This window comes from Taurulus bubalis, assembly GCF_910589615.1.
Source record: "Taurulus bubalis genome assembly, chromosome: 3".
In the NCBI taxonomy this organism is placed as follows: domain Eukaryota; kingdom Metazoa; phylum Chordata; class Actinopteri; order Perciformes; family Cottidae; genus Taurulus; species Taurulus bubalis.
The window spans coordinates 6507395-6529285 of record NC_136591.1 but is presented as its reverse complement, the minus strand read 5'-3'; the positions used below and the strand labels follow the sequence as shown (position 1 = coordinate 6529285).

At 40.6% G+C, this 21891-nt stretch overlaps 1 protein-coding gene across 1 annotated transcript in view; it reads left to right on the top strand.

Annotated features, from left to right (window-relative positions):
* Positions 1 to 18582, top strand: part of arap2 (ArfGAP with RhoGAP domain, ankyrin repeat and PH domain 2) — a 105617-nt gene extending 87035 nt beyond the window's left edge. Inside the window, exons 25-34 of the mRNA XM_079215211.1 lie at positions 1523 to 1600; positions 5480 to 5554; positions 6242 to 6359; positions 8547 to 8675; positions 9491 to 9624; positions 11203 to 11285; positions 13723 to 13758; positions 14827 to 14890; positions 16707 to 16829; positions 17219 to 18582. Coding sequence (XP_079071337.1) covers positions 1523 to 1600; positions 5480 to 5554; positions 6242 to 6359; positions 8547 to 8675; positions 9491 to 9624; positions 11203 to 11285; positions 13723 to 13758; positions 14827 to 14890; positions 16707 to 16829; positions 17219 to 17569 — 1191 coding nt within the window. The 3' untranslated portion in view covers positions 17570 to 18582. The remainder of the gene's footprint in view (positions 1 to 1522; positions 1601 to 5479; positions 5555 to 6241; positions 6360 to 8546; positions 8676 to 9490; positions 9625 to 11202; positions 11286 to 13722; positions 13759 to 14826; positions 14891 to 16706; positions 16830 to 17218) is intronic.
* Positions 18583 to 21891: the final 3309 nt, after the last annotated feature.

Below are 21891 nucleotides of genomic sequence, written 5' to 3'. Positions count from 1 at the left end.
TATGTCATCATAGATTTAAGAAATGATACGACTTGCCTACTTTACAACTCAAAACCAATGTCTTTGCCGACTGGGCTCACACACACGATGACGGCATACATCTCCAGAAAACACAGATATTATATTAAAAAAAAAACAGGTCACCTAGAACAGAAATACCATTGGTAATCTTGCACATGGCAAAATGAGGCCAAGCGTATGTCTTGGAGATTGAACTGTGTTAGGGGGTTTTGATTGCAGAGAAATATATAAAATAAGGAAGAAAAAAGAAAGAGAGATAGAAACATCTGATATCCGACCCTTTGACTGAGGCGTCTGACTGTTTTGGTTTTCATTTTTACTGTGATGTTAAAATCATTTTCTGTTACTTAAGAAGTGTAAATTCTTCATGTGATGATCGTTCTGCTCTTTTTGCTAAAAGGATAATTATATTGAGAATGAGTTCTTTTGTATAATGCCATCCTTAAAAACGGATACTATAAACTATGTAGTTTAATTCTATAAACTAGAAGATAAACTGAGATATCTCTGCTTCTAACAACCGTACATGCATAAGTACTGTAGTTGCGGTAGAATGTGGTTGTGACGTTAGATTTATTCTGACTCTCCAATCAATGACAAGTGTATATTTGTTCAGCCGTTCACATACCGTATTGCATATCTTAACAAATGACTTTATTTGCACTCTCTTACTTCAACCATCTGGGAGCAGAACTGTTGTTGCCATATCTCCACAATTGGCTTGACTTTGCTGACGTGTGGACGGTTGGGGGTGTGGGGATCAATGTTACCCTTGGAGAGCCGCCTGGCTTATGGGATACGCGGCGCCGAGCGACTGCTAATTCCCAACAGAGCGCCTGGATCCCTCTTGTTCTGACGTTAAAGGGGGGGCATTCACTCCAAATCGGTTCGGGACGCCATCATTCGCATGACAAATAGCCATTAAGCTCAACCAATCATGAGCCCAATAGCAGTGAATGCACGCACTGTGACTTAAAACGAGTGAGACATCTCGCTAATTAAAGCGCCAGTTGCGGGCTGGATGTCGTCGATGGGGCCTATTATCAGGCCTAAACACACACGGCGAGTTTGTGAGGTTTTTTTTTTTTTCTCACCCCAATCTCCTCTGCCATTCGTAGAACTCCAACAAAGCAAATTGTTCTTTGAAAATGATAATGGTGTTTAAAAAAAAAAAAATTAGAAAAGGAATTGGAATAAAAAATATCATTTCCCACACAGAGCTTTGTGAAAGAAAAGAGTATTCTCTTGGTGCTGAGCAGTGTCAAAAAACTCCCAGCCAACTTCCTTTTTTAAATTAGTTTTAGAAGTGTTTGCCGAACAACCCATTTCAGCAGTTTTCGTATGATGCGTATTTTTACTGGTTTAATCTCGGCTTCCATGTATTATCGTATTTAAGGGCTCGAATTACTGCTCCCTTCCAAAATTGTTTTCCGAGTCCATCAAGCAGTTTGATGTTTCTCTCCATCGGGTTTGAATTGATGTGTTTGCGTGTGTCCAACAGGTCAATGAAAGCCGTGTGCAACAGATGGAGAGAGAGAACAGTTTCATCACCCGCTGGAACGAAAAGAAGGACACCACAGTAGGTCGAAGCCACAGAACCCAAATGGAAATCACCAATGGGTGCTCCGTTTGTGTGTGTGTGTGTGTGTGTGTGTGTGTGTGTGTGTGTGTGTGTGTGTGTGTGTGTGTGTGTGTGTGTGTATGTTGATTTGCCTGCATGCTTTAGGGTCTCTCAAATAAGGGATTCATTTGAACAAGTTTCATGTTTCTCTGACAAAAATATGAAGGGAAGGAGGTGTGAGGGGAAGGCGGAGGAAGCGGGTGAAGAAAAAGGGCTTTGTTCCTGTTAACCTTTACGGCAGGTACTTTCTGCCTGGATGCGTCAGCCGAGAAAAAAACATTTGGTTCAGATAACTGGGGGGAAAAAATTAATCACACGCCGCTGCCGTTGTTGAAATCTGAAATAAGTTGTTTATGCCTGCTCCTTGCTGCCCCCATCTTCTCCCCATGCTTTCAGAACATGTTGTGGGTCAGGAGGGTTATTTCAGTGGAAAGCCTGTGCTATTACAAAGCTGTCGGAGATGAAAATTGGGACATTTTGGTTATGGACACGATTTTGAGGACTGAAGGATTTTGACTTAAGACGACTATGGCAGCAAAATAAAAAAAGAGTTGCTAGTTTTATCATTTAAAAACAATCATTTAGTGTAATTGCAAGTCAGCATGGAGAAAATGTCTCCGTTGAGATAATGGATGAGCTTATTTTAGGGATAATTTAACATGTTAGCAAAGTAAAACATTGCTTGAAGGCATTCAAATGTTACATTGGTCATCTCCTTTCACTTAGGACTTATTTTGTGTTATTTTCATAGTTTGGGCTGTCATTTTAATCAGTTATAATATTTCACTCACTGGCTTCATGCCAAAGCGCCTGACTTTTTAATGATGTCTTTACGAAAGCTGCGTTCTCCTAACTCCTAACGGAAGAAATATAAGTAGAATGTTATTTCCCACGCACAGATTTCGAAAGGCTGCACTTACGGTGGTTATGTATGCATGCAATGTATTTATAGTGGTATGTGGCTCAGGTTTATGTAAGCTATCATGTGGAGAAGAAAAAAAGTAGACGTTTGGAACATTGTGGAGTGTTGCTTGTTAGGCCTGTTTTGTTAGAAATAAAGCAAATATAGATTTTCTTAGTACTTGGTATAATAACTATAATACATACTATTTAGCCTTAGTAAAGCATGAGTAAACACTATTTCCTTTTTCTGTTGAGACGATAACTGAGACTTTTGTTAGCTTTGATGCACTGCTGGCCTTTCAATGTCATTTATAAATGCGTTGTAAAGCATAGATAGTCCTCACTTTAGATCAGGTCACAGAACATACTTAACTAACGACTAGTAACTACCTGAATTAATCTTGAATTGCAGGATTAAAACATGTTTATAAAGCGCATGTTAACCATTAGTGCATCATCTATAAGTCCTTAATAACTGGTTTGCAATACATATTACTTAATTGGTTTTCAAAATATCTTACTTAATTTACAAATGGGGAATCCATCATTTATAATGTATGAAAACCCAATCATGCAACGCATAATAGTCAAGCTTATAAATCAAGAATGAAACATTCATAACTGTGTTTATGAATTGCATACTAATGAGTTACTAAAGAGTGCTCATGTTGGAACAATGCTTTATGCTTTATAAATGATGAATTAAGTGTTTACTCATGCTTTACTAATGCTAAAGCGTGTAGTTATTATAGTGCCACCATTTTCTTTTCAACATTCATCATATTGTCATTACCAGCCAATCACCATTCACGCTGCAAAGTCTATTGGACAATTTTGTTATTTGACAAAATCAATACATCATCTTTTGAAAATGGAGCCATTTTCAACACTTTTCAAAATTAGGCAACTGGTTCTGAGACGATATATCAAGACGATAAGTAGACGGCTATTCTAGCTGCCTAGGGAGGCTGTACTCAGGAACATCGAAAACCTTCTGCTAAACTGGGACGTGGCTAAACACACTCGCAGCGCTCGCTTTAAGCTCGTCTCGGAGAGCTCGGCCCCTGCAGGTGAAGGTTCTGACCTCAGCCGTTTCCTTCTAAAGGCAGAGAATGACAAGGAGGTGAGTGGATAGTATGGTTTGCCTGAAGGAGTCAGTAAATCAGGGATATAATGAGGTGCAAGGCAATGTCACTCCTTTTAAGTTAGAAGTGTCACTTTAAAATCAATACTTGCATTTACAGCCAGGGCGAGTGCAGAGATAGTATGACTTAGAAATAGCTTTATTTCTAATAGAACATTGCTTTTTTTCCTCTCACTTGTTGCAGAAAAAAAATCTCGCCATCAGCTGTAAAAGCATTTAGCACGTCTTTTTATTGATGTATTCTTCACTCAACAAATGCTGTTTGTAAAGTGTTCCATGGTCTTCCTCCCGTTGCATGACAACGAATGAAAGGAGTAAAAGTGTACTTAGCACAAACCAAGATGGTGCCATGTGTGCGTGACATTTTCCCAATGACAGAATTGGTTTGAGGGACTGTAATTCCTGAGTCGTTTTAGGGCCACAGAAATCAGAAATGGCTTCCTCCTTCTTATCAGTTCTCAAGCCAGTAATGAACCTCGGTTCACCTGTACATTTAAAATGACAAAAGGAAAAGTAACTGTTTCCAGACAGCCGAAGGAAAAGACACCTTTTCATGCTCACAGTCGCTCATTTTCAAGAGATGGATTACCACTCCCCTTAGTGAGACATCAGCTTGTGGTGCCTTAAGTATGACCCGGTGTCTCTCGTATCTTCAAGCTAGATTTTCACTCTCTGTGAACTTTGGTTTTACACACCCAATAAAGTCAGTTTTTAATTGGATGCAGAGAGGATTACAGCTCCAACAATCGAGAAAGGTGCCATAATTTGTACTGACAAGAGAAATGTTACTGGGAATTTGACCTCCTTAATGTCAGGCAGAGAGGCCACTTTAATTCTTGTTCATCTTCTGCCTATTAATCTCTGAGGGAATTGTAAACGGCATCACAGGAGGATCTATACATATGTATGTGTACACTGTATACTTAGCTTTCAGGATGTGGTTAGCTTAGGTTGACGCGGGGGAAGCGGCGAGTGCAGCTCTCTTTTTCCTTTTTTTACTTTTCTGGGCTTTTAAAAAACAAGATGCAGCTGATGCTGTTGATTAGTGAGACGAGGTTTCTTCTTTCTTACAATCTTCATGCTAGGCCAAGCTAGTCACCTCTGGCTTGATAAAAAATATTTTATTTCTAATTGTCTGCAAAAAAAAAGCTAATTAGTTCATGGATGGTTTAAATTGTAATATTTGACTGCGTAGAAACCTGTATAAAATATTGTGTTTCCGTAGACATTGATATAAATGTGCAGACAGTAGATGACTAAAGTCCGTGAGGTTTTTATTTACAGAAACGCATTGAAGCTAGCATTGGATAAAAAAAAAGCTTCCACGCCTCGTACAAAGACACGATAGAGATCAGGCCGTTACAGTGAACTCAGATCTCCCTCTTGGAATCTCTGCGTTTTTCCCACTCCCATTATAATCCCTGAACATTTTTCCAAGCACTTCAAAACACGTTTAAAAACACACAGCTCAGCTCTCTAAAAGTTAACACCTGGGGAGAGCATTTTGGTTTTCGTGTAGGTGAAGCATGCACCCTTACGCTTCTTCCTTTTACAAGTTTGTCTCGCACATGTTCTCTTTCTTTTGCATTCCATTAAAGCTACTGGGATTTTAGTTTTGCCTCCAGCGCAGAAAGTGACCTTTTGGTTTCTGCAAATCCACGAACCGTTTCCCTCACTTTTTCTCCATTTAGATTCACGCCACGCTGGAGTGCGAATTTAGAAGAAAAGCCAATTAATCCCGCTGCATTGTTTTTGTAATTCAGCTGATCTCTCCGTCTCTCGCTCCACAGTTCTCTCCAGCCGGGGACCTGATCTTCGAGGTGTATCTGGAAAAGAAAGAGCCAGAGAACTGCTGTTTAATCAAGGTGTGTGTGTCAATGTGTACTTTCTGCTGGCATGTGGGCAATGTGAGTTTGTGTGCATTCCTGCTGTTCCCACAGGTCCTTTGGTGGTGAGGTGAAATAAGAAGGTGGAGGAAGGAGAGGAGATGGAGTGTGGGATGAAGCTGGGGTAGCTTGAGAGGTGGAGAGGTTGATGGAACAGGGCTGAGACATTTGTGGTTTAACCTGATGGGATTACCGCCCCAGAAATAAATCAAAAGCCAACTAATCAAAGAAACGTCTGATTTAATTGTGTGAGTAATTGCATTGTGCAAGGCACGCGGGGGCCGCTGTAGGTTTCGGACTCCTTTCTCCAGTCGGCAGCAGCGTCAGAATAGGGATGGGGTTAAAGAGGAGCGCTCGGCGGCACATTTTGACTTGAATGCTCCACTTTCTCTCCGTGGAGTTAAGTGGCACATTTGCTTTGTTCAGTCCTGTTCAGGTACGCCTGATAACTCAACAAAGTGTTTAATCAGCAAGTCACAAATCTGCGCAGTTAGTGTTCCATGCTAAATATCGAGAGGCGGTTGAAGGCAACAATATCGATCCGAGGAGCTTCTGATCTGGAGCTTTTTATATGCAGGAGGTGTTTACTTTGCTGTGTTGCTTCTCCTTTACTTGTTTTGTTGTCAGCCTGGATGGGCATTTACCCGCTTGCTGTGTTTGCGGTAGGTCTCTCCCAGCATGCGATCCACGGAGCTCGCAGAAACGGCGCTGAGTATGAGGAACGTCGCCTTCAGTGCCGATGACTTCTGGACCACGTTTGAAGTCATTGAGAACGGAGAGTTAGGTACGCAGGAGTCCTGGTAACATGTGTATTGATAATGGTAGAACTTATTCCCATTATCGCTCAGCTGTTGCTATCCAATAAAGACATAAATTACCCGTTTAAAAACAAGAAAAAACAGCCATGTAATTGAACACAATGTTTTTTTTTTTTTTTCTATTTCTACAATTTAATTTAATTGCAGCTAAAACATAATTATATTAAGGTTAAGTTTGTCTTGCTTTATTAGAGTAATAGTCATGCTGAAACCTTAAACTGTGATGCAGTTTCATCAACACTGACATTGGAATTCATTTTCAAAGGCAACGTGTGTTTCTTCATAACACTGACAAAAATACGCTTCACTGATTACCACTTATTGAACTCCATTTGAACAAATGAAATCAATTTCTCAACTTTCTTTCTCAACTCCTGCTTTCTGTCGTGAGGTAAATATTCAAATGGTGTTGATTGAACTCGTCATACTTTGTGTAGATGAAGAGAGACAGAAAAGTAGAGACAAAACTGCTTATATTGCACGTTCTTGAGGTGGTCCGTTATATTGTTTCAACCGGAGATTACGCCGAGGTCACAGTGCTGGAGTGAACACACATATTTAATAGGCAGCTAATAATGAAACATCACAGCACTTTTATCCCCATTAGCCTAAGTGAGTCGGATTGGATACATTTTCAGAAAGATAAGAGACTGATTTGTCCACTTAGCTCCTCTGATTGTCTTGATGCGAGTGGAGAGACTGTGGCATCGTCACTGGAGTGATCACAGTTTAAGGACACTCTAACATGTTGACAGTGTTTTTATTTACTTTTTGAAATAAAACAGACACAGACTATGATTGCACATGCATACGTTTTTGTCAATTCCTGATCTAGTAACATGTATTTCATTGAAGTTACTTTTACTTGAATCCACTTTTTGGCGACTCTACCCACCTCTGCCATTCGGTGATTTATGCGTCTCATCGCCATTTAAATGGCTACTTTTATCACGTCCGTATACAAAGATCAAACTTACTCTCGTCCAAGGACCTCGTGATTAGAGAAATTATGTTATCTCTCTAATGAACAAGTGTCCGCGAACATGGAAGCACGGTGAGAAATGAGCCGAGCATCGTCGGTTTGATGATATGCGCATTAATTAATCATCTTTACCGTCATATGTCATGAATTACCTTCATCTTTCTTGCATGATTGACCCGGGGAGCTGACCCACCACATCTCGCATTAATATGCACTGTCGGCACGCCGCGCCACACACACACACACACATTTGATCACAGTGCGGGAAGCAGCGAGCGAGGGCGAAGTCAAAGTTGAGCTTTGTCGTTAAGATGCTTAGCTGGCGGTCCCTGTGCACTTTTCATCAGTTCAATGAGAGTGTACGCCGCGCTCTTATGTTTGTTTTCCTCCCCACAAAGTTCCAGAGGACGCGCCGTCCTCTTCTAAAAATGAAGGTGTGTTGAATGCTGAATATATATTTGCTGACGGTTCAGCATATTTTCCACGACAAGACAATATGACTGTGGAAGAGTAAACAGTCAAGCTATTTTGAAGGCGGTAGCGTGACAGGTTTTGCTCATAAAACCATAAAGAAGGGAGGGAAAGTTTGTTAATTAGCCATTTTGGAGGATAGCTAGAGATAAACACCGTTATCGAGGACAATAGGCGGAAAAAGGGGAGCTAATATTTGTTGGGAAATGAGGAACTAATTCCATGGCCTGGGTCTGCAGAGATTCCAAAGAGAAGATAAGCCCACCATTATGAATAAGTGATGCCGTTGTGGCTCTTTTTCTTTTCTTTTTTTTTTTTTACCTCCTTGTGTATGTGGAGATGGAGGCATCAGAGCAGGGGTGGTGGTACACAAATGATCTACTTTTTTAAATTTCTTTTTTTGGCTGATAGCATGTACCCTGTTCACCAATTAGGAAGAGATAATAGGTCTATTTTGCACATGAGTGTGTTTTTATAATCAGCTCCTGGTATGCTGGAGATAATTTAAACTGCTCGGTGGTGAAAATGGGGAGAACAACAACATAATTCAGTTATTTACTTCACTAGAAATTGTCGTGGATTTAATGATATTTAGTTTCATGCATTTATAATTCATGAGGTGAAACAATTCCTTTGTTGTTGGCGGTTGACTTTTCCACTCTTTCCTCCCCTCTGACCGGTCGCCTTTTCTTTCCAACAGAGCGACCGCTGCACCGCAATGAGAAGATTCTGGAGCAGGTGCTGGAGTGGAGCGCTCTGGACTGCCCGAGTTCTGCTTTTCTCGTTATAAAGAAGTTTACTTGGGACAAAAAAGTGTCCGTTGAGAAAGGTGCAGTATGCTATTGATGATACAAAACCATTACGGTTTGACTTATTGATGCACATTTTCATACAGTGTGTATTTTGTTTCGCCTGTAAACTGGAAATGTTTCATTTTAGGACAGCAACTATTTTTTCCAGTCTTCTTTCCAAAGTATATCCGTTACGTTTTTAATTAGTTTAGTATATACCAGTATATCCCAACTACCGTAAATTGCGGGTTATAAGGCGCACCCTTTTATTAGCCGCATCTACTAAATACAACAACAAAAGTTGTATTTAATCTTAAACAAGCCGCGGTGGTTTATAAGCCGCTTTTGCTGCTGCTACCGAGTCGCTAGTGCTAGCTAACACTCGCTAACTAACGCTTGCTAGCTAGCATGTCTCTGCAACTGCTGCTAAATGCTAGAATCGTAAAAATCCACAAATTAGCCACACCAATATTTAAGCCGCACGGGTCAAAGTTGAGGAAAAAAGTAGCGGCTTATAACCCGAATTTTACGGTAACTATTATCATAGATTATTTACATAATCGAGTCAACAGTAACACCTGAATACCATTTAAGATTGAGATTGCATGAAGATGTTGTAGCAAAAGAGGCGTTACATTTGTATAGTTAGATAAAAGTAATAGATAAACCATTGAAATAGTGTGTTAAAAGTAATTTTAACACACTAAAAAAGTTGATTAAAAAAAAAAAAATTGGTTAAAATTGACGTAGATCAAAACATTGAAAGAGACCAGTTGATAGACTTGTGCGTATACATTTATGGTTGAAATGATATTTTCCTCTTTTAATCCACTTTAATTGTGTTTCACATCAGACCAAAGACATTTGGTAAAAGGAGACCATCTGAAGTTCAGTGACGGATCCTCCAAACTGCTGTCGGGGCACAAATTCCAGGATAAATATGTTGTACTACGTGCCGACAAGCTGCTGCTCTACAGAGATATCAAAGTAAGAAGACTTTTATGTTTCAGCTTCATCTACTGCCACATCAACTGTAAACACTGTTTTTTTTTGCATGCAACCACCAAATATCGGGCCAACACAGATTGCATTGTGTCACGGGGGTATTAAAAAGGTTATGGAACAGCTTTAGGAAACTAAAATATGTTGTGAATGGCGTCTCCATAACTGCAACCATCTCCCTGCTTCATCTCCCTGGCAACGTGTCCATCTCAGGGTTCCAAATCTTTGAATTAAGCAGGAAAATGAAACGCACTGATGGCAGCGGACGTCCTTTTCTATTTTGAAGAGGGGAAGAATACAGCGTGTGTGCTTCAGAGAGGACCAGCAGGCCCCAGTTCCCCGGAGGCCTTTTTTTCTCAGCACATTTCTGCAGTTGAAACATGGGATTCGTAAAGGAGTGTGAAGAAGTGTAAATAATTGATGGAGGTGCAGTAATTTTGGCAGAATGGCGGAGGGAAAATGGTGAGGGGCGATGGTGTGTGTGTGTGTGTGTGTGCTTTCACTGAAAACGTCTCTAAATATCAAGTTGCACAAGCATGTGGCTAATTACTGTGTAAATGTTAGGGAAATTAGAAGTGTTTCTGAAAATGAATTGATATTCCTTGGCCTCTCCAATTATTGCCAGGTCTGTATTTAGCACGCATTATGTGGGATGAAACGGGGAACGGGTGGTGGGTTGTGATGTGTAGGTGTCAAAGGCAAACTTTGATTTGGTTGGCTTTGTTCTCATCCACTTTGTTCTTTGTTGCTTGGAAGAAGAGGCATGCTGGTAATGATCAAATTGATTGTTGTGTTTTGATGCCGCGGCGGATAGTTGGTTGGCATCTTATTTCACTTTGGTTTGTTTTAGTTAAGCGGAGTTTAACGCAGCAAACTAAAAAGTATTAAGATAGCAGCACACACACACTCACACACAGGGATTCTGATTTAGACACCGTTTTATTGACAAATCACGTTTGTTATTTCCGAGAGCGAAAGACACTTTTAAGCACGTCGGATCGTCAGGTTGGGTCTGGGCTTGATTGCCATCAGGTGTGCCTTTTAATCATGAGCTGCTGATTAGCACAGAATCACACGCCCAACCACTACATACACAGGTAAACAATAATAAAAGGTAGTAGCAACTGGCTATGAATATAGATGAATACAATTCCATTAGAAGATACAAAACATGTCAAGAGTACAACAAGAATATATCAAGAGTACAACAAGAGCTTTCCAGACGGCGCCACAAATGTGGTATAGAAGGCACCACAAATATAATAAATTCATGATACGGTGCCAAAAACCAGGAGCCTAGAAAATGGTTGACAATTGATATATGTGTGAGTGCGGCAAAACTCTTCAGTGTCAGAGCAATATGTTCATCTCTATAATGTGACGTCTGCTGGAATTCTGATTTAGTTATTGTCGACTGCGGCTTGCCCTGCACCAGCTGACCCATGTGAGAAGCCCTGCTGGGCCGGAGTAAAGCAAAGCTGTGCGCGGGGTATCTTCAGTTGTTTTATACTTTAGTGTGTTCATTTTTTTTCTCCTCTCATTAATTTCTTCTTTTTTTCGCAGGGCACTAAAGCAGAGAAAGTAATCCAACTGAACTCTGTGAAATGTTACCTCGGCCTGAAGAGAAAGCTAAAACCTCCATCCAGGTAAACTGCGCTCTCATGCGTAATACTCCTCTGGTGTCTGTCCCTTAACCTCCCCGTAATCAGAAAGTGCAGCATAGGAATGAGAGAAGGATTCGAATCTCTGGTAGATTTACTAAGACGACCATTTTAGTCCCATGTCTTGCCATGCCGCACACTTTGCGAGTCAAATTGGAATACTGTGTTGACTATTAAGACCTGATGCTGGTTTATCCTTAATGATAACACAATGTATGTACATGGAAGGAGTATATCGACAGAAGCAAAAACCTAATGAGTGGACAATTATTTTTTATATATATATATATATATATATATATCTCTCTCAAGCTCATGTATCCAAGGTCAGCATTGAGTTTCCACATTCAAATGTATTATTGTCATAATATGCGAAGGAGTTGTCAAAGTGCAATACATGTTTGTTTTTTGCTTTGACAAGATTCCTCCTGTAAATATATAAAATTATCTGAAATGTGCTGATTTGCAGCTTCAGACAATCAGAGGATTGCCTCTCGCATAATACCTAGAAAAATATAAATTCAGTCTCAGAACTTGCTTTTTGCGCTCCTTTTAAAGGGCAGTTTACGAGCATTTATTAATTTGCTCCAATTTCATTGATTCCCTCAGCGAAATTGGTTCCATCGTCACATCATATAGATATCGCGGAAATGTGGATGATGGCTCGTCTCTCTCCCTCTGTGAGCAGCCAATAAAACAACAATGGCACACATTTTACACCTGCTTCTCCCACACGATTAATCACGAACCCCGCTGCCACAGTGCTTATTAATCAACAATTATGAGACTGTTTTAATGGTCATCTGTATATATTTCCACTCCTTCCTTGCATATCTTTTTTTGGTGCAGTAAATATTGAGTTTAACTACTTTCTGTTCCTGTGCAAAACCCTGGTGTGGCGTCATAATGATTGTGGTCATTAGAGCCAAAACAACTGCTACACATTCTTAGCAAACCCCCTCTGTTATTAAGATGAACTAGTGATTATGTAGCACTGCTACTGTCTTTGTCTGTGTGTAAACTATTTGTCCCCGCAGCTATATTGCCTTTTCTCTTCCCTCAAAGGTTAGCGTCACCAGGAGATGCCCAAGCCACTCCTGACCCCCATCCTATTTTTCACTGTAATGAAATTGATTAAATGTAATTGCATTTTAACAAACACAAATCATTGCGCGCATAGGAAAACATGGCCGCCACGGTTTTATTTTAATGATCTTCTATTAGTGTAATTTACGACACATGCCAAACCCTCAGCAGCTCTCGCCGGTCAAACACAAGAGGAAAGTTTCTGAGAAGCCGAACCCTATATTTCACATTACCCAATTCTAATTCCTCATAATTTTCCCCATGTCGGAATTTGGAGTCTGGGGAAGCATGAAAAATGAGTCCAGCAAGCGATTGTCTGCATTACGCCGTCCTTCAGGGTAAGGAAAGTGGATAAGAGAGCAAGAGTGGGAGATGAAGAGAGGAGGTGGGGGAGTGGGATGGAGGAACGGAGGGCGAGGAGGATACAGCGTGCTATCATAGATATAGTGTCGAGTGGGCTTTGGGAGAAGTGTTACGGCGAAGAAAGAAATAAAGACAGAGTGCTGAGGAGAATGCAGAGAGACACGGTGAGAGGGTTCGGAGAGGCAGCGCTCCAGTACCTCATTAGGCTGAGGTCTATCTGCGCGCGGCCCACTGCGAGGTGGGATCGGCTGCCTTAACTCACAGGAGTGGTGCTCCAGGCTGCGGGCGCTCTTTCTTGCTGCCCCCTCTCTCGCTTTGTTCTTCCTCCACTTCCCTGCTCCTGTTCAGCCACAGCTGTGAAGGGTTTCGGGGAAGGTGTAGTCTCCAGGAAGGTGATCTTTTAACCGCATGCTACCCCTGTGCAGGTTAATTCCCACTGAAACATACATAAACGTGTGTGTGTGTGTGTGTGTGTGTGTGTGTGTGTGTGTGTGTGTGTGTGTGTGTGTGTGTGTGTGTGTGTGTGTGTGTGTGTGTGTGTGTGTGCGCGCATTTAAGCTGAGACCAATTCTCTTTATTGAGCTTCCAGCATCATGCAATAAATTCACACAAGATTGTTATCGTATGCATAGCTAATATCTAATATATATATTGTAGTTTAAGGCTAATAGTGAGCAGCACGCTTTGCATGTGTGGGCTAGAACTCCACTGACTGTTTTAATTAATTCCATATTGTAGCATCCTGCATTTCTAGTGAACTCTTTGCATTTTAATTAAAAGGTTTAGATCTGCTGCCATATTAAACAGTTTCTCAATATTTGTTTTCTTCTTTTCTGGTGTTGACTATTTTAGAGTTCCACATTCCTTTCTCAAAAACATGCCTTTAACCTCTGTTTTAAAAAAAAGCTGTGCACAGGACACAGATTCAGTTTGCAGACGCAAAGTCTGACCCGTGTCCTTTTCCGTTTAACAGCTGGGGCTTCACAGTCTACGCTGATAAACAACAATGGTGAGTGCCGTGCAGAAGTACTCTAATTCAATAATTGATGAGTTTGACTTTTAACCTATCCACTTAAAATATCTCTCAAACAGAAAGAGTCAAGTGGCAGGGAGTTAGGAAGTTGAATTTAAAGCACTAAACTTCCAAGTGGATTAGTGGTGTGACCATCAGTGCTATTAAATATATTTGATGATCACATGGTGAGATGCTGCTGCCTGGTCCACTCATAGGAAGTGGAATCCTATACAATGAATCCATCTCTATCTGGAGCTTCCTTGTAAATCATTATTTGCTGCCTTTCAATTGCAATTTCTTGACAAATGCTAGCTATTATCATAACACTCATGATGTCAGTATGGAGTTATTTAACTGAACCTTGCTGAAAGGGGTCAGGGGATTTCTGACAAACTTGTTATGGGAACAAAGCAACTGAAAATAATGTTACGTTAGAAAGTCCAGATGAATATATCTGATTTGTGTTAAGTGCTTTTTACCAAATGTTAGCATTTAACACCAAACTAAGGTAGTAAACATGGTAAAAGTTATTTATAACATCCATATGTGGATGGTCGACCCCCTGGCGTATGTTTGACACCCCTGGTCTACAGCCTCACAGAGCTGTTTGACTTAAGTCGCTGGAGCTTGAATGCAGACAATTTTATTTGTATTTTATTCATTTAGATTTAGATTAGACAGCGGAGAAGAATAGAAAAAAAATGGGTGCTACAATGCATACCAAACAGAAAAGACCCTCCTGCGTTATCAATTTGATTTCTTTAGCATAAATTAGACATTTTCTTCAAAGGCCTTTAATAATAGCATACATTTATAGTATATGACCACATAGGCAACAGAAATAGCTCAAAACCAAACCAAAAACTTAACAGGCCTGAATAGGTGACAGTTCTCATTAAACCTCATCCTTGATTGTTACTTGGAGCACCAATCACCAATATCCATGCAGAGTCATGCGAGCGTACACAAACGGTGCCGTGACTCACCAAATCCAGTCACCTGCTTCAAATGAGTGTGAAAATAACGAGGTGGAAATGAGTGACTGAGCTTTTCCCTCCTCAGGCATTTCTGCTGCGAGACGAGGGAGGCGCAGGTCAGCTGGGTGACTGACATCATCAGGATGACGGTAAGACGACATGCAGCGGGGATGTTGGCACAGGAGCGAGGAATGCACTCATGCACACGCTTAATGAAGCAGCAGAGCACGCGTTGACTCTGGGAGTGAAGTCGTGTTTTTATCTTTTCTCTCACCTCCCTTTTCTCTTCTGTTTCTGCAAACCAAAAATATCAGTGAATGTGACATGCACATTGCAGAGGCATCCTCCTTTCCCGCCTCATTTGGGTGAAAAATACACTTGATTACGACCGGAATAAATCATCTTTTACAATCCATATTTCCGAACGAGGAAATGCGATAAATCATATTCCCCCCCCCCCCCCCCCGATCATCCATTTCCATTGTGCCGTTAGTCAGATGAGATACATAAACAGGGAGAGAACAGTAAAGTTTTCGAGGTCACTCAGCACTAACATAAATCATTTTATGTGGAAAAGCTGCGAGAATAAGGTCAAGGCGACTGCAACAATCACATTGTGGTACTTAGCCCCCAGATACAGCTAAGTGTTGTCGCTGTCATCCGCTGACACAGCACATATGACATAAATAATGCAAGGCAAAGCAAACACGGGGAGAGCAGCCACGAATGTGTCACATTTTTGTATTATTTTTTGACTCTCTTATTCCTCCCCAACTGCTCAGTGAAATACCCATCTTCTTTCCCCATTAGACTAAATATGTCTGTTCTACTTGTTCCCGAGCAGACGACCATAACTTGAACATCACACTCATCCCCAACTGAAAGATCTAACCGCTCCCTGTATTGTACGCTCAGCACATTCAGCCGGTATTAGCCCTCCACTCGGCTTCCTTTATGGGAACCTGTCTGCAGCACGGTGTTGTTTATCACGGGCGCTTACAGTAAAAAGCCTTTTAGTGCCTTAGTTTGGGTTGGCGAGTAAAAAGGGCAACGTTGTCAGCGAAAGATTGATCTAAAGGGGAAGCCAATTTTTGTCTGTTGTTTCTAAGTGTTTCAAGGTGTTTATTTCAGTGGGCTCAGGTACTTTTCTGTGCTCTTTGCAGAAGCTCTTAGCTTTACAACGACTGAATCTATAGCAGGCGGGGGAGCCGGCTAAAAATATTAGGATTCTCCTCCCAAATCCGCTAAATATCAGGATTGTCAGCTCCCATCACAGGGGCTTGTGGGAAGGACACACGACTTGTGGGAAGGGCAGAGAGAGAGTGTGTCGATGAGAAAGTAGACAGAGAGCACTTCAGCGTTCTTGATTTCCTTTCTCTTACCTGTTAGCGAACATTGTGCTCCAGACAGTTTCCATAGCAACTGCCGATGAAGGACCTCGTTTCGAGGCAAGGTGGAATGGCTTGTGGTGGTGGTGGTGAGGGTTGTGGGAGGGTGTAAAGGTCCAAGGACAGCACCTAGCAGTGATGAAATACAGATTTTTTTTATTTTTTTTAAAGAGAGACAGTTCTATAGGTCTGAGGGTCGCAGTGATATAAAGGGAGAAGTTGTTAAAGAGAAAGTTTAGCCAGAGATCAAAACACAGTCGACCTGCTGCGATGGCACAAAGGCTCGCCTGACTCATTTCTACAGATGCTTTAGGTAGTCCAGTCAAAAACACCAATTTACACCTTTACATCATGTGCACTGAAGCCAACGCGACCATTTCTTCAGTGTTTTTTTGTCATGATGAAGTAGAGTTGTGCGTTACCCTTTACTTTGACATCTGTAGAAGCCGAGCACAAACAAAGGGACAATAAAGGCATATGAATCATGAACTATCTTTTGATGTCCACAATTCTTTTGGGGGGGGTGTGGTTGTTATTACCGTACTTGTAATATCTGCTGTTGGCTGTGTGTCTGCAGTACGGTTCTGACTTCTGTTCAAAGGCGGGCAACTCAAAAGAAGCTGCATATCTCAAATCCTTCAAAGGGGGAGCTGTGACCGAAGGCCAGAGGATCACACACAACCGCAATACCAGCAAACAGGTGAGCAATCTATGACAACGCTGTTTACATATCAGATCATGTTACGATCTTGATGCTCAGGAGCCGGATTAGACGACGCAGTCTGCTCAATTGGAAAAGCACTTCCCGTTTAATTGCTTCCCTTTTTTGTCGTTTGTTTGCCGACAGCTTCTCTTCTGCATTCATGTTGCATCGGGAGAAGCAGAGTAACATGTTTTTCAGGCTTCAGCTCAAAGATTGTGTTAAAACATTTCATATATTCATGACTTGTTGCCACACCTGCGATGTTGAAGTGAACATTTAATTAAAGATGTCCATGTGAGCACAAGGAGCTCTCCTGATGTGACGCATGTGGGTTAAGGTGGTTCAATCCATTGCCGTTCATCTTCATCTGTCACGTTTGCCCACAGCTGCCAGACAAGAGGCTTTCTCTGGTGGTCGGCAACCCAAGGTTCACCAAGGACAGCACTCTCCCCCACAAGACCACAGCCAACTGCACGAATAAAGACTTTCTCAAGGCCCCAGAAGTCCCACCACACAGGAGAACCTCTGCGGATGCCGGACAGCCTCGACGCCTCCCGTCCCGGTCCCCGTCCAGACACTCGCAGCCCGTGGCTTTGCCCGCCCCGCCTCCGAGTGGCTCCAAGACCCTCGGCAGGAGGCCCGTTCTGGATGTGGAGGGTATGATGCCTCCTAATCTGATGAATGAACTTAACTCGGTGCTGAGCAAGACGAATCGCATCGCCAAGAACAATGATTGACAGGAAGTCAGGAGAAAGAGGTTTGAACAGTGGGACAAACATTCTAGTGTTGAGTATAGACGGAAAGATGCAAAGAACCAAAGTAAGTTGCATACATGGAGGGGCATAAGTGGGGTTGCATAGCCAGAACTCTGCTTCTGAACTTGGAGGTAAGGGATGCCGATGCACAAGGGGGATGTGGAGAACAGGTGCAGAAGGCATTGGAGGTCATGCGGACCTAAGCTGGACACGGCGCTGACCCAAGCACTACAAAGCGTGATTTATATGCCGCTCTTCTCAAACCCATAGAATGCTACCAAAGTATGTTCGACTGTCAAACCGTAGAAGTTTCCAGAAATACTCCAAAGCGCTTGCGTCATGTGTTTACGTCTGCAGTTACTTTGAAAATGCTGTTTTGACTACATATGAAAAGACATTGTGATTATGGGAGTTTTTCTACAGTGAAGTTTATCTGGATGTAAAACACTTCTTTTTTTTTTTTTACAAGCACTTTTGCAGCATTCCCTATGTTCAGAATTAAAAGTGACGGGGTCGTCCATTACCACATGGAATTACATTGCTCATGTTTTTTTCTGAAATGCAAAAAGGATGATGCATGCATACAATTCAAAAGAGAAGAGTAGGTTTAGGGCCATTTAGCCATTATTGGTGGCTAACAGGCATGGTCTGCGATATTAGCTGTCAATGGAAGGCAATCGCACAAGTATTATTTATTTATAATTACATATTTTTTGTTTAACAGTTAACCACTTTTTTCTTCTTCTCTGTAACCATTAGTTGGATTGCTACCTGTGTTTTTAAGCACCAATTTAATCTGTGCACCAGCTGCCACCAATTGTTATTTTAATGCACAGTATAAATATAGGCTAGTAATAAACATACTTTATTTGATATTTTAGTGCATGTTTCACCTTAATGTTCAGTGTTTTTGTACAATAACAAAATAATTTACGGTGAATGCTACATTTAGCTAACATCCCTCAGCGTTAGCTTGTTCTTGCATGCAATAAAAACATTGTTACCCTGGAAACAAAAAACTAAAGTTTAGATTTTTGGTTAATGTTGAGTTTTGCACATATGAGGCCTATGAGTTCCACAGAAAACGGTGCAGGAAATGTTTCTACGAGACCATAACAAGTTAGTTGGTTAACTAACATTAACTTTATTATAATTGTGATATAAATACAGGTACAGGCATACACGTTGACCTCTGCGTTTGGAGCACCTTTAGGGTTCAAGGACACTTCAACATGCAGCCAGTAGGAGCCACCTGCCCTGTTTTATAAAGGAGGATCCTCTCCTCTCTGCAGGAACACCATCGAATATCCGTAAATAATAACACCATCATGTTTTGTAATATTCTCAATTAGAAGCATGCCTTGAGAGATACATTAGTCTGAACAGAAAGAGGATTTAGTGTAAAATTAGAAGTCCTGATCAGATTACAATCTAAACTATTTTAATTTCCCCTTTGATGGTTTCTGCTAATAGCTGCTTTCATACACAGTATTTATTATTGACTCACTCATCATGTTGATAAATTGAGGCAAAAATACTGTGCTCAATTCTTCTTTATTTTTATTTTTTTTACTGCTAAAAGCTCTGGCTAAAAATTATTTTATTCCTGTGGGAACAATGGAAATGGTGGAAGTGTCTGTGTGCAATTGTGTATCAGAAAGAGGGAGACAAACACAAAATTGTTTTTGAAGAAATTGCCCATTTCATCCAGCAATGAAATTACAAATACACCCAGATCCATCAGATAATTACAGTTTGGTACAAATACAATAGCGCATGAAGAAAGCTATCAACATAATATGAGAATGAAAACATCAGTGTTAAATGATAATTACCGTCATTGCTTTCAAGTTTATTATACATCATGATTGGATTTTTTTTCTGTTCACTTGCAAAGAGCTCTTTTTCTGTTCTATTTCTATTGTAATATTGCATCTGCTCTCTGTGGCTTGTATACTACAGTCATTTGGCCATTTTTTATCGAGTAAATGTAAAGTATATATCGGAATTTTATAGTCCATCAGTAAGATTTCTCTCTGCACTCGGTTGTGTTCTACGAACATGTCTGCAAGATTTAGGAGACAGATTCCTGAAAGCACATCGAGCAACTTAAGCCCCGTTGTGGATTTAAATACGAATAAAACCCATCTTCCATCTTCGACTTATTTATATATAATTATAGCATCATTTTATTCATAGATTTCATTAAATTCTGCATTTTCTCGAGTGAAATGTGAGAATAAACTCACCATTTGAAGTCACACGCCTTTGTTGAATAATGTATAGCAGCCGGAAAATGCACACGTAGGCAATTGTCACACAGGTTCCTCCATGAAAAATTCATATTAACATTTTATTTTCATTATGCCTCATACACCAGCTGCTTGTCCTTTGTTTCATGTCCTTATATTCTAATCATGGAGCTGCCACATTTATGCATTCATGGTCTGAGCGTTTCTTATGAGGGCTTTGTTTGCACTGTGCAAATATGTGTTTTCCTCCCTCACTCAGATTAGTTATAAGTTCATTGCACGAGTGGAAATGAATACTTTCCTACTTAATTGACCTTTTGAGAATCAATTTCATTCCATGCAGCCTTGCTTCCATGGGCAGCAGACACAATGTACAACATATATTCTTGGTTCTGAAGTGTGATAATATGTGTGTGCCCTCAAAGATCACATTATAACTCGCTTGAGTGCTGAAGGTGATAATTGCGTTAACATTCTCTCCCATTCTCCTGTATGTACTTGCCCTGGCGCTGTGCAATCTCTACGTCCTCAAACTGCCATCTGTATGTACATTTATCTCTGTTGTCCTCTGTGTCTGTAGAACACAGCGTTTTTTTGCCATCCCATAATGTACGAAGGTCACCATATGGTGTAAGAGAGGTCAGCGAACAGCTCTGCAGAGTCACCGCATCACTCATGACTAATTGCATTGGAACCAACTTTGTACATGAGTACAAAGTTGGTTGGTAGAGTTGCAAGTTACCGTCTCACGGAAGTGTGTTTTATAGATTTTGGCGGAAATGCATGTGTTTTGGGAAGTACCGAGCACGAGACTTGGGCAATACTGCACAAGCTGTGTGGCAGGGATTTTAATTGACTTAATCAGTTGGTAAATCTGGACTCTTTTTTACTTTAATTCTCCGAGGAGCTACTCTGTTTTTGATCGTTTTTCGGAATCTCCGTCCACGGTGGAGGCGCTCCAGAAAAACTGTTTTCATCAAGAACTCAACCACACATGGGGAGGAGGCCTAATTGATACACATATGTCCATTTCTATAAATTAAACTAGTGGTCTCCAACATTGTTGGCTTGTGACCTCGCAAAAACACAGAATTCAATTAAAGCTGTGTAATTTAAAAAATAGCAAAGATTAGAAAAAAGTCAAACAAAATGAATATAAGTTTAGTCTTCTTGATACTTGTGATATTTTAAGTTTATTGTACTTATATATTGAAGTGGTCATTTTACTATTAAAGAAGTAGGCTACAGTACATTTGACGGTTTATTTAGTTGTAGATCTTGAAATGCAAAAGTTTGTGCCCCTGTGGTCATGATCATTATTTAACTAGCCAATAGTTCATAAAGTGCCAGCTGTGACATGGTATTATAATTTCGATTACATGTTAAAGTTTCCAGATTAAAAAATGTAATATTCATAACTATAATATAAAATGTCCATTTGAATAATTATAGTCTTATTTATACTTTTCATACATTACTTCCTCTTCGCATCACAATTCACACATTTAGCATTTTAGAAATGTCCGTTTTTTTTAATTCCATTCATGCATTTATTTCTTCATTTCATTTATTTCTGTTCAATATGGAAATTAAGTAGCGGACTCTTAAAACTTGCTTCGGTTGTGGAATCCATTGCAGTGAACATGAAATCGGCATTTTTGTCAAAAGTTACATTATAATATCGCTGAAGTACTCGACAAAGACTACTATTATGGTTTGATAACACATCACTCTCAGAACCCTTTTCATGAATAATGAAGAGAAGTCGCTGCATATAAGAATGTATAAGAAACACATGTAGTGGAGCATGTTTATTTCTTCTATTAAAGTGTCAGCTAAAAGATAAGGTGTAAGCACACATTTAACGATATGAGAGATATGCCTTTCTTTTGATATCATTATTATGTCAGTTAATGTCTGTATTTCCCTAACAATTGCACTTGTCAATAGATTAATACGCAAGCCACCTGTGTGCAGGTAGACCTCTCGTTCCTGTGATGGTGGGGGACGGTAGTTTGACTCTGCTGCAGTATAATGTGTTAGTGTATGTCA